Source organism: Dreissena polymorpha, chromosome 15, assembly GCF_020536995.1.
Source record: "Dreissena polymorpha isolate Duluth1 chromosome 15, UMN_Dpol_1.0, whole genome shotgun sequence".
Classification (NCBI taxonomy): domain Eukaryota; kingdom Metazoa; phylum Mollusca; class Bivalvia; order Myida; family Dreissenidae; genus Dreissena; species Dreissena polymorpha.
This window is the reverse complement of record NC_068369.1, coordinates 41,120,970-41,134,023: the sequence shown is the minus strand read 5'-3', so window position 1 is coordinate 41,134,023 and position 13,054 is coordinate 41,120,970. Positions and strand designations below refer to the sequence as shown.

Sequence of the window (13,054 nt, the reverse complement as noted above, 5' to 3'; positions counted from 1 at the left end):
TATTTGAGTGCTTGACAGTATAACGTAAGCCATCATGGGGAAATTGTTCATATTAGATAATTTATTAGACGATCTTTCAAAAATAAAAAAAGGAAAAAATAAAAATTGGGGGGGGGGGGGTAGATGGGGGGTATAATGTGGGGTGTGGTAATTTATTAGATGATGTTTAAAAACATTATTTTTTTTTGGGGGGGGGGTGGGGGGTAGGGGGGGGGGGGGGGGGTGGGGGTGAGAGGGGGGTATAATTGGGTGGAATCCATTGTGGTATTCAGGTAAGTGTTGTTTTGTCAAAGTTATAATAAAATGTGATCATAAATAAAGAAGTTATGGCAATTTAAGCAAAATGTTCAATTATCTTAAAGTGTAAAAGGGGCCATAATTATGTCAAAATGCTTGATACAGTGGTCTGCTCTTGTTTATAGGTTGGGGTCATGTTGGAAACAAGTATGCAACATATAAAAGCAATATGTCAAAGGATGTAGGAAATATTTGGGGTAGTACGCAAACGTTAACATAGATTTATCAATAATATGCATATTCTAAGTATAAAAGGGGCAATAATTATGTCAAAATGCTTGATAGAGTTGTCTGCTCTTGTTTATAGGTTGGGGTGATGTTGGTGAACAAGTTTGCAAAATATCAAAGCAATATGTCAAGGGACAATGACAATAAATGGGGTAGTACTGAACACTTTAACATTTGCTGCATATTCTAAGTGAAAAAGGGGCCATAATTATGACAAAATGCTTGATAGAGTTGTTTGCTCTTGTTTATAGGTTGGGGTCATCTTGGTAAACAAGTATGCAAAATATGAAAGCAATATGTCAAGGGACAATGAAAATAATTGGGGTAGTACGAAAACTTAACATTTGCACGCTAACGCATATATGCTAACGCTAACGGTAATGCAGACAATCACGCCGACGCCGGGGTGAGTAGGTTAGCTACACTATATATATTTCATATATAATAGTCGAGCTAAAAATGCACCATAGCTTCTTGAATTGAGTTTTCAATAGAGTTACAACAATGCAATACAATATTATTACAATGCACAGAACCTTATCCAATCTATCCAATGTTTACTCCTCACATGGGTATAAACTTAAAAGCATGAAAAATGCATGGGTACATTGACTACTTAATAAATACTGTGTAGCTCAGAAAAATAAGAAATTTCTTTTGTAAAAGAGTTATGAATCGGGTAAAAGAAATAAATGAAGAAACAGTTTCAAATAAATATTATACATGTAGTGTACAGATTTAACACTTTTTTATTTGATCACTATTTCTGAAGCACACATTGATTGCATACATCATCTTCCGTGACAATAAAAAATGTGGCAGCAAGCAGAGTCAAGGATGGCTTCATTGGCTTGCCTTGCATTCAAACAAATGACCAATGCAATAAGCAATCATAGGTGCCCTCCATCCAATATAATTGTTTTTTCTCTGAGACTAGCTGTGTAGTAAACATCAATTTTGTTAATTTCTGTGACAAGATGTCAGAAAAGACCATGAGCAACTTGAACACAGGACAATATAACATGCCTGATCATACAGTACTGTAATTTGTATGTTTTGTATGGACATTGAAAAATGACTTTGCTAACAAGTAAATACAAACATCTAAGCATCCAAAGTGGGCTTTCAATTTACTGGCAAACCACACATTATGACTAGTTGCAATAATACAACTCTCAGCTGAGAGTTGCATAGTGTCGTCTTTTGTCCAGAGGTGCAAAATTTGATCAACACTGAAAATGCTAAGGAACACTGATACTGCAAAAACTTATCAACGGTTACCTGTCTAAAGCACAAACTCATGCAAATGGTACCATTAAAGCAAGAAATAATTGCTTTTTATTTACTTTGTTATTCTGTGGTAATTTATGTTGAAGACAAAAATAGTCGCTATCGGTTAGGTTGTGGTACACCAATCTTTTGCACATCGTGATATTTGATGTAACCCAAGTCCATAACGGTGTCCAACAGGTGTGGAATATTTACACTGTTCCAAATTTCAAAATGAAAATGTCAGCAAGAGTGTTGAAACATTGTCGTGTTTTTGAGGTTGCATGCAAAGGATAATGTCCGCAGGTTGCCATTCAGGTAAATTTAATGTGTTTTAGAAGTTTATTAATGGCCTTCCTTAATTGGTAAAGAGTGACGTCTGTTTAGTGATGCCCACAAAATTTGTGCACAAAACTGCAGTTGTGTTTATGAAGGGGTGCATATGCACTCCCAGAGCCGCCATAGCAAAAAATATCAAAGGCTCTGGGAGTATGTTTATATGGACTAACAATAACGGAATTGTATCATGGATGAACCATCTTTCAAACCTTTTAATTTTTGACACGTCAATTAGACCCAACTATTATAATATTGAAAATAGTGAAACATATTTACAAGTACTATATTTGATAAATAACTTGCTTCTTTATGGCTGGCAACTGTAATTGCTATGTACATCCTCTTTTGATAACAGATTTTTGCAAGTTTCCAGCAAATCCATATCATGTAAAACTATCAATGCCGCCCAAACAACGAGTACCTGCTTTGGAACCATTATATAGTGTACAACATTAAAAATAAATTATTCACATGTTTTGACCATGGTCACGTGACTTACTGCAGCAGCGGAAATGTGTAAATTGTCAGGCTAATTTGAAAACAAAAATGACACCATGTTTTTAAAGTGTTTTTTTTTAAGGAAAATTCTTGCATGTGTAAAAAGCATTAAAAATACAATGATTTTTACGTGTTTTATGATTAATCTACTTATTCTACCTGTTTTTGACGCATTTTCGTAGATTTGCCGATACGCGCGAGTCGATGTAAACAAATTACTAATACACAAAAAACGGTGATGTACTGCGCGTGCGCACATGCGCATAAAATGTAAGCAAATGAAGGGTTCGAAAAGAGGTGAGATTCATGAAGAGGTACTCTAACGATACCGAATTATATGCTAACATATATCAGATTCAAACGTGTAGAACATTTCTAGCCAATCAGTTTTGTGAATATAGCAAATCAGTTTTGTGAATACCTGGCCAACTCTTCGAGCAGGTTGTTCGACTGTCATTGTCAAAGATGTAACATTGTCAAATGGCCAATACTTCAGAGATCAGGTTTACACTTGCAACTTGAAGCACACACTTCTGTAAACTAAAAAAAATGAAAACGATTACGTCGTCACTTCGGTACACTCAGAATAAAAAGTTCATATAACTGTAATGAATCAAATATGGAAGCTCGCGTAATCTCTCAATAAATTAACACGAAACAAGAATTTATTAACTTAGAAATTCTCTGGATTCCCAATGTTGACAACCTCAGGATGCACGTGAGAAAACAACATTTTGATTGGCTAAAGAATTTGGAGAGTATAAAACATTACTGCAAGGTTTGACAAACCATTTGCAACATGTTTGATCTTAAGTTTTAAAATCAACACAATATACTAAATGTAAACATCGCTTTTCATAAATATTTCATTTATTTTGTTCTGCAATTTTAAAAAGCCGTTTATTGGAAGACCACTTTGTTTAGAGATTATCAAATAAACAAATGAAAACTGTGTTTACAAAATGTACAGTTAGTAGCTTATTTCCGGTTGTGTATGTGTTTACATCCACATAGATATCAAGCTTTAGAGCAAAAACAAACGACTGACAGTACTGCATTAATATAAAGAAATTGTTCTTATGCGGAAATTTGATTGTTGCAAAATATGTCATTCATTGTAGATTCTTGCATCATGTTCTTATTGCAGGTAATTATTTTTAGCATTGCAGCATAAGTGGGTGGGGTTGGTTGGCACCTTCAATATACAAGATACATACGGAATATAACGCTAGTCAATTGTTCCAAGAGTTTGTATCACTCGAGTTGCTTGTGTGATGACGTATCACACGAGAGCAGGAGCCTCGAGTGTGATGCAAATAGCACAAGCCACGAGGGTGATACAAACTTTTGGAACAATTGACTAGCGTAATATTCCTTTTATTATATACAACAACTTACGAAAACAGTTAACAAATGTATTTTTTACTTTAACAAAACTGACAAAACAATGACTAAAACGGTACGCCATAGTTTATTTAAGACGCGTATGAATACAGTTTATGTAAATTAACGTGTAAACATTCGAACCGGGAAAACACAGGTTTCCGACACGCTTACCTTATTGCCATCGTTAATCCAAATTTTATAACAATTAAGTTGACAACTTTAATTCGATGTTTATAACAAAAAATGTTTAAATGATATCCACTTCCACTTCTATCTTCCATGTCTTTATCGAAACTTAGTTTAAACCACACTATTTTATTGTATTCCTATCGAAATATACATTTATGCATGATTAACACACACTCCAAAATACGTTTTAACACATAGTTTATTGTTAAAAATCACCACGTCCGACATAAAACTATTGTGTTTTGTCACAGAAATGACGTCACACGATGTACTACGTAATATATTTCGTAATATAAAATATTTCTATTTTCGGTTAGTGTAATGTGACGTCGTTAAATGGGTCGAAGTAGTCCGGCTAGTATGGTAATACGGAATTGGAAACAGCGAGTAGCGTAATACAGGATTTTTTATATCAACGATTGATACAACCTGTATTTTGTTAAAAGCATTAAACAGGTATATAACTAGAAATGGCGCGGCAGAGGCCGACGCGTATCCCCACGCCGAATGTTTGACCTAGGTGTGCCCCAGGGTTGGTAATGGGGCCATGCATAGCTGAGATTGACCGTATTGTCATAAGAGAAGTTCATCATCAATTAGAAGTGAATTGGTGTAGAAATGAAGAAGTTATAGTAAAAGGCAATTTTGGGTGGGTGTGACATATGTGGGCAGGGCGCCCCAGGGTTGGTAATTGTGCCATGCATAGTTGAGATTGACCGTATTGTCATAAGAGAAGTTCAGTATCAATTTGAAGTGAATCGGTGTAGAAATGAAGAAATTATAGTAAAAGGCAATTTTGGGTGGGTGTGGTCTATGTGGGCGGGGCCCCAGGGTTGGTAATGGGGCCATGCATAGTTGAGATTGACCAGTATTGTCATAAGAGAGGTTCAGTATCAATTTGAAGTGAATCGGTGTAGAAATGAAGAAATTATAGTAAAAGGCAATTTAGGGTGGGTGTGGTCTATGTGGGCGGGGCGCCCCAGGGTTGGTAATGGGGCCATGCATAGTTGAGATTGACTGTATTGTCATAAGAGAAGTTCAATATCAATTTGAAGTGAATCGGTGTAAGAAATGAAGAAATTATAGTAAAGGCAATTTTGGGTGGGTGTGGTCTATGTGGGCGGGGCCCCAGGGTTGGTTATGGGGCCATGCATAGTTGAGATTGACCCTAATGTCATAAGAGAAGTTCAGTATCAATTTGAAGTGAATCCGTGTAGAAATGAAAAAATTATAGTAAATGGAATTTTTTGGTGGGTGTGGCCTATGTGGGCGGGCGCCCCAGGGTTGGGATTGGGGCCATGCATAGTTGAGATTGACCCTAATGTCATAACAAAAGTTCAGTATCAATTTGAAGTGAATCCGTGTAGAAATGAAAAAATTATAGTAAATGGAAATTTTTGGTGGGTGTGGCCTATGTGGGCGGGGCGCCCCAGGGTTCGGAATGGGGCCATGCATGGTTGAGATTGACCGTATTGTCATAAGAGAGGTCCAGTATCAATTTGAAGTGAATCGGTGTAGAAATAAAGAAGTAAATGTAAAATAACCTAAAAAAATGAGTGATAATTTCTGACGCGGCCCCACCCCAACCGCTATAACTTTTGACCCAGGGGTCAGATCAAAATTCCAAATAGTGCAGGGTCGCACATATGCTCATAGCTACCATGTGTGTAAGTTTCAAGGTTCTAGTGCTTTTAGTGTAGGAGGAGATAGTGGCCAGGACGGACGGACAGACAGACGAACGGACGGCGGAGATAACCACAATATCCCCACCTTTTTTTCAAAAAGCGTGGGGATAATAAAAACTTTTATTTTAAGTCGGTTTAAAGTAGTAACATTTCAACATTAGCTATGTATAGCTATTTACCGACACATTCAAAGGCATTATGGTTCTGTACAAGGCATATATAAATACAAATCATATTCGGTGTCAGTATGGTGGACTAACCAGTTATCGAACACTTAGGAAATTACGTTAAATTACCTTAAATTGAAACACTAAAAATGACAAAAACATTTTGTTTTAACAAATGACTTACAGTTCAATCATTGAATGATTTATCTGTAAAGTTTTCCAGCAAACTTCCTTCAAGAATTCATAACAATGATTCCCTAGTTATTGTAGCAACCACCGCACCTACCTAATTCAGGGGAGATAAGTTTTTTGTATATTCACTAAAACCGACCCCACTGTAGGTTGCCGAAATACGCGTCAATTACTCATTGAAAACGTATTTTTAGCAAATAAAAAGTACATGGATTTAATAGAACGATGAACAAACTTGAAGAATTTGACCAACATATTTCGCGATCGCGTTGATTTCTTTGCAGATTTTGTATGGTAAGTTTTCATTTTAAATTATTTATTTGTTATATTACGAATTCTACGTATTTAATGGTTTTATTTAGAAGAAAAATGTATACTTTACGTAATAAAAAATAAAAATCCGAAATATTTTGCGCTTATATGATATGTTTCTTATTTTATAATTAACCAGGTTTTCCGAAGGAAAAAACTGGTTATTAGATTGGCGAATGCGGGCTGGCTGGCTGGCGGGCTGGCTGGCTGGTGGGCTGGCGGAATAAGCTTGTCCGGGCCATAACTATGTCGTTCATTGTCAGATTTTAAAATCATTTGGCACATTTATTCACCATCATTGGACGGTGTGTCGCGCGAAATAATTACGTCGATATCTCCAAGGTCAAGGTCACACTTTGAGTTCAAAGGTCAAAAATGGCCATAAATGAGCTTGTCCGAGCCATAACTATGTCGTTCATCGTCAGATTTTAAAATCATTTGGCACATTTGTTCACCATCATTGGACGGTGTGTCGCGCGAAATAATTACGTCGATATCTCCAAGGTCAAGGTCACACTTTGAGTTCAAAGGTCAAAAATGGCCATAAATGAGCTTGTCCTGGCCATAACTATGTCATTCATTGTGAGATTTTAAAATCATTTGGCACATTTGTTCACCATCATGGGACGGTGTGTCCCACGAAAGAATCACGTCAATATCTCCAATGTCAAGGTCGCCACGACTAAATGAATTTAAAAAAAAAAAAAAAACTTACAAAGGGGGTTAATTTTTTTTGGTCATTTCAAAAGTTCAGTTTGAGTTTTCTCCCTTTATCAGATTTTTTTTTCACAATGAAAACCTGGTTTTGTGACAATTTTGTCCCTTGTTACCTGGTAAAATACAACAAGGGAGGTAACTGTTAAATTGTAAACAAACAACAGCAACAACTTGGCTGTAACACTTGAGAAGTTTATTGGTTTGTTTAATAATATAATTATAATACTTACACTGTGTGTATGTTTTTTTATTTGTTTGAACCCATTGAACTTGTTTTTGTGTAAACATTAAGGATAACAATCGAATATAACTGTTTTATTTATGAAACAAAATTTTACGATATGTACCAAACTTCATTCGTACCAAATTTCATTTATTTTACATAATTATTGAAAATAACATTGATACAGATAGTCGAACCTATTGATTGAAATTTTGTATATTTTATAGATTACACAGTCACTTATGAACTATGAGTGAAGACCTGTATGAGTATGATTCTGAAGGAACTGATGGCAGTGATGCAGTTATAGAGGTACAGACACTGGCAAGCAAGGGGAAAGCAAGGATTATTTGAGAAAATCGTTTTATAAATAGTTTAACAATTTATATAAGTGCTATGTTTTAAAAGCAATACAATTTATGTAATATATATTTTTGGAAGGTATAATTATTTTATATTCTTTAAAAGATATAAGATTATTGATTGAATTACATAAGCAAATAAGATATTGATTTGATCATAACATTAATACATAAATATGGCATATTTTTGATGAAAGGAAATTATTTAACGCATTGACTTGTTTGTGTTTGACATGAAACAATAACTTGTTTGTATATTAAATAAAATATCATACACATTTTCATACTGTATAAAGTAACTATATACAACTAATAACTATAAATAAATACGTGTGTTTTAATACATTTATTACAATGTTATAATACTTTTTTTAAATAAAGATTTCAGATTCGGACGAAACTTTGCCGCCATCTGACAAAGAAACACAGCCATCTCTGGAGGAATGTGGTCAGGAAGTTGAATGGTCCCAGTCACCATAAGAATATTTTGTAAGTCATGGTGAAGGTAAACATGTTAAAAAGTGTCAAGTGATTATTAATAGAACTACATTTTTATGCCCCCGAAGGTGGGCATCTAGTATTTGCATTTCTGTCTGTATGTCCGTCTGTCCGTAATACTTTTTCAAATGTCTGTACTTTGAGGTTATATTTTACAAAGAATGTCAATGGAAGGAGTAGTATATTGCAGATTGTAAGCCATCATCCAAGTTATAAGACTACATCAATGTTCACTTCATTTTCATCAACACACAGCAATAACATCAGTATTGTGGTCTCATTGGAGCAATTAAGCACTGAAATGGATAAACATTTTTCACATTCACATGATATAAATGCAGTGTTCGACACTAACGGGAGTCTGGGAGTCCGAGACTCCTAGAAATGGGACTCGGACTCTTTGTTTTTGTGTCAAGGCAGTCCGTCGGACTCCTTGAAAATCATCTTTTGATCTACTTTTTCGTATCTCGAGATCGGAATGTCCGAACCTCCTACATCCGAAAACATATGTCACTCATCATTTTGCTTGAATACATCAACAACAAAAAACATTCAGAATTATTTATTTTGTTTCCATGTCGCAGTCCTTGCGTTAAGCAAAAGGGAACTCTAGAACTTCAAATTTTCTCGATCGTGGCCGTTTTTTTTCTCTGCCATTTTTGATAAATTAAACTAGATTTCGCCGAACAGTCTCTTATCACTTTAAAAATCATAATACCCGAAATTGTTTACACAAAGCACGTTTCATGGACCCAAGTAACTGAAGACAGAAAATGCGTGAATAACTACGTGTCGCTATCAATCGATTAGTTCAGAGGTTTATTGCAGTTCGTTGACTTTGTTAAACCGACCACACTTATCTATCCCTACGTTGTATCCTCCCACGATAAAATCGTTGCCAATCGTTACTTAAAAGACTGATGATGGCAACCGGGTGAAATCCTCGTGGAAATTGTGCTTTTCATGCATAATACTAAAACAACATTTTTTGACACGTAAAGCGTTTTAACAAATTATCATTGAAATAATTACACAACTATGAATGTTTTGTTGAATTATCCAATGAGCATAATACCAATTTTTTCCGAAACACACTTCCGAATTTTAATGTTAACAAATACTATCTTCAAATCAACAGTGCTCATGTATTTCATGTTGATCCTTTGTTCCGATAAAAAGCGCACGAAAATTATGCTGCATGTGCAACGCCACGTCATCCGCATGAAAAGCGAGGACGTATTGATTTTTGTATGTGTACACACCTTGTTATAAGCGCAGAGAACATGACGATATTTTAATTTTGGTTAAAAGTTTCGTAATTAATTTAATAAAATTATATGGCGAATATTTTTTTAATTGACATTTAATCTAAATTAATTTCAAATCAAACACGCTGTATCTTTATCGTTACGGTCTTTAAGATACCGGTAAGTAGAAGTCTAATTATTTAAACAGTTATTCTACTTTATACATATTAAACAGAAAAACCGGACAAAAATGGCATTGTGTTAGGCGTTTAGAAAACACGCTTAGGCTACCTGTAGACCTTGATGTTTTGACAAAAGTGATTAAAATTTGGGAATGCAGTTCTGCCGGTGTGGTCAGTAATGACCGGTAATACTTTGTTCTGAATCGCATTAATGTTTAAATTAATACTTTCTTAGAAATATTATTGAGAAAAATATATAAAGCAATGAAACATGTAGGACTGTTACACCCGTAAGATGTAAGATTAACAAAATTATCCGATTATAGTTTTTAACCCTAATCCCAATTTTAACAAGCAAGCTTACATATACATGCATAATTAACAAATGTATATTGTTTAAACCTTACAATAATTAACTTAAATTGTATTGGAATGGGTTAAATAATGCTGCAATGATAGATGACATATGAAAATAATTATTGAACTTCGATCTGAAACCAAACATGACAGGGAATTAAACATATCATGGATTAACATGTGTAATAACCCGAAAAATAATGTATATAGCATCTGATTGTTGGACTCCCTGAAGTCTGTTCGGACTCCTAAATTTTTAAAATAGGGAGTCCAAAGGACTCCTTACTCAGATAAGTTAGTGTCGAACACTGAAATGCCTTTTTCATTCTTTCTAACTATCATCAATAAACGTTAAACTAACAGTTCAATTTGTTAAATATTGCAAAATAAGGTTATGGTTGTTTTTCAATGTCATTGTTTGCAAATACACGTATTTGGTAATCGTATAGTATTGCTTATACATATTTCATCTCTATCATTGCATTTAAATTGTATTTAAATGAATCGAAACGTATTGAATGTTTATTTCATTTTCAATATTTGTCATCATAATTAATGCAGCAGTACTGTGGGATAAAGTAAAACCATGTATTATTTAATTTTTATCTCTATTTCAGGATTATTATTTTTATATTCCATCCCATGGTGATCGGGGACTAAGAAAACAGTGTAGACAAATGAGGTATTAATTTTTTGATATATTTAGTGTATATTATTTACATTAGTATTTTCACATTCCCAATTTTCGAATTATGTACACAATGTTATTTTTTTTTATATAATTATATGAGCCTCAATCCGGGAAAATGAGCTTTATGCATAAAGTGTCCTCCCAGATTAGCCTGTGGAGTCTGCAAAGGCTCATCAGGCACAACAATTTCTACCAAAACTTGGTTTTTGTTAAGGGGGGAGATCTTTAAACGAAAAATACAATAAAAGCGAAAAGCGTCTTCCCTGATTAGCATGTGCTATTTATTGTACATATATAACCATTTGAAAAGAATGGTTTGTCATAAAATGCCAATTTAATGAACTTTCATGTCATGAAATTACATTGTGCAGGTATAATAAATTAAATACTCATAAGACAATTATGCACTTTAAATTATTATATTATTACATTATATTTTCTTAATGAGGTATTTTTTTGCAAAAAAAGACACAATAATTTTCATTATTATCATAAGAAATGTGCATTTCAATTCATTACAGCTTGCATTCCAGGAGGGGGAAGTTCTAAATAACTCGTATACAGCACTGTTGCAGCCAACCGGGTTTCCTTTTCTGTGTGAAATGTTTAATATATGTAAAATATGTTAATGCAATCTTTAATTCTGTTATATAAACAAATATATAGTACTTTTTAATGTGGGGTTAGATTTTCTTTCAAAAATGTATATCCATTTATTACCCCCCCTGAATTTTGCAATTTGTATTCTATATTTAAACATTTACTCTTTTACATATAGGGTACAAAGTGTATATTTTCTGGTTAGTATTCATTAATTATTTAAGAAAATGTATAATTTGCCATTGATTATGGTAACATTAAAAATATGTGGTGGTTGCTAGTTATTGTCACCTCTAGCAGACAAAACAAAATGGCGGCCGATGTAAACATGACCTATTACCTGACACTTCATAAATACTACTCCAGTATATACAAAGTCACATGACTATCACGTGATCCCGACTCGGGCGAAAAAATCTGCATCTGCTGCGATCAAAATTGCAAACGGAAATATGCTTTTTGGTGTGTAAAAAATAAATGCATTCAAAAAGTAATAGCAAAAAACACATAAAACAGTGTAACAATAAACACATTCCTTTAACCTGTTTTCGGCGCATTTGTGTCAAGCTTAGTAGGCAAGTAGGTCATGGACTTCATGTGCCACCATTTGTTTATCAATGTGACGTCATGCGCACTTTTGCGCATGTGCATACAGAACCAAAACAAAACGTCCGATAATAGGTGCTGTTCGATAACAGGTACTTACACAGTAAAAATCCACATGCTAATAAATAATAGCTATATATAAATAAATAATAGATCTATATACACATATAAGATACTACATATTCTAGTAAAAAATAAGGAGCTGGCACTCATAAGTAAAAAAAACTGACATGCTAAATAAAAGTGACAAAGAGATTATTATGTAGTTTTAAAAGTAAGCCATGAGTGTTTTAATAAAAGAAAGTGATATCAGTGGGTTTTTTCACCTATAGGGGAATGGTGGCGGGGCCCGTCCAAAGGGGAAAAACACATCGTTTTTTAGGAAAAGGGGAAAATTAAAAATTTACTCTTTTATATGTAATGATATTTATTATATGAATACACATGTATGCATGAATGTAATATTCACAGCTGAATGTCTTTGTCCTATTTCTTAAATATATACCAATGATTTTTTCAACATTAGTTTCAGACAGTTCAGCCTTCATGCACAGTCTTAGTTTTCCTTTCCATTTTGAGTCTAATTGGGATTTTTTAAATCGATAAAAAGGAAAATATGAGCATTTTTTATCAATAAAATGGACCAAATTGGAATGTTTTTATCAACGGATATTGACACAATATACCTAGATACATCAGGCCTTTCCTGGCCATTTTGGGGAAAAAATGCAATTCATGTTAAATTAACTGATTTGGGAAAAACTATCTTAATATAACTCTTTATAATAATTCAAAATCATATTAATTATAGTTACCATAATTATTCTATGTTTTCGGACACTTAAAAATAATTATTTTTTTTGTGGCCGAAAACTTAGATACGAAAAATATTCACAAAATACAGGTGTCCGAAAACTTAGAGTCCAAAATTGAAGTGTCCGAAAATAGCGTCAATTGTATCAACGACTACCGGTAATAGCACGCGCTTGTAAAATACCATGCCCTATAG

At 34.0% G+C, this 13,054-nt stretch overlaps 2 protein-coding genes and 1 long non-coding RNA gene across 5 annotated transcripts in view; 2 read left to right on the top strand and 1 right to left on the bottom strand.

Annotated features, from left to right (window-relative positions):
- The window catches only part of LOC127860347 (ubiquitin carboxyl-terminal hydrolase 25-like), a 40,859-nt gene extending 37,489 nt beyond the window's left edge, over positions 1-3,370 (bottom strand). For 2 of the 3 annotated variants that reach the window (XM_052398361.1, XM_052398363.1), the window contains exon 1: positions 3,053-3,355. In XM_052398361.1, the coding sequence (XP_052254321.1) occupies positions 3,053-3,088 (36 nt within the window). In that variant the 5' untranslated portion in view covers positions 3,089-3,355. Of the gene's footprint in view, positions 1-3,052 lie in introns of all 3 variants that reach the window. The other variant, XM_052398362.1, reaches the window with a different exon arrangement.
- Positions 3,371-3,580: 210 nt separating this feature from the next.
- The window catches only part of LOC127860352 (Golgi pH regulator-like), a 35,233-nt gene continuing 25,759 nt past the window's right edge, over positions 3,581-13,054 (top strand). Inside the window, exon 1 of the mRNA XM_052398377.1 lies at positions 3,581-3,778. Coding sequence (XP_052254337.1) covers positions 3,737-3,778 — 42 coding nt within the window. The 5' untranslated portion in view covers positions 3,581-3,736. The remainder of the gene's footprint in view (positions 3,779-13,054) is intronic.
- Positions 7,432-11,515, top strand: LOC127860361 (uncharacterized). Its single transcript, XR_008039725.1, has 5 exons — positions 7,432-7,478; positions 7,730-7,814; positions 8,246-8,353; positions 10,766-10,830; positions 11,361-11,515. It is a non-coding gene; the product is annotated as an uncharacterized LOC127860361 (long non-coding RNA).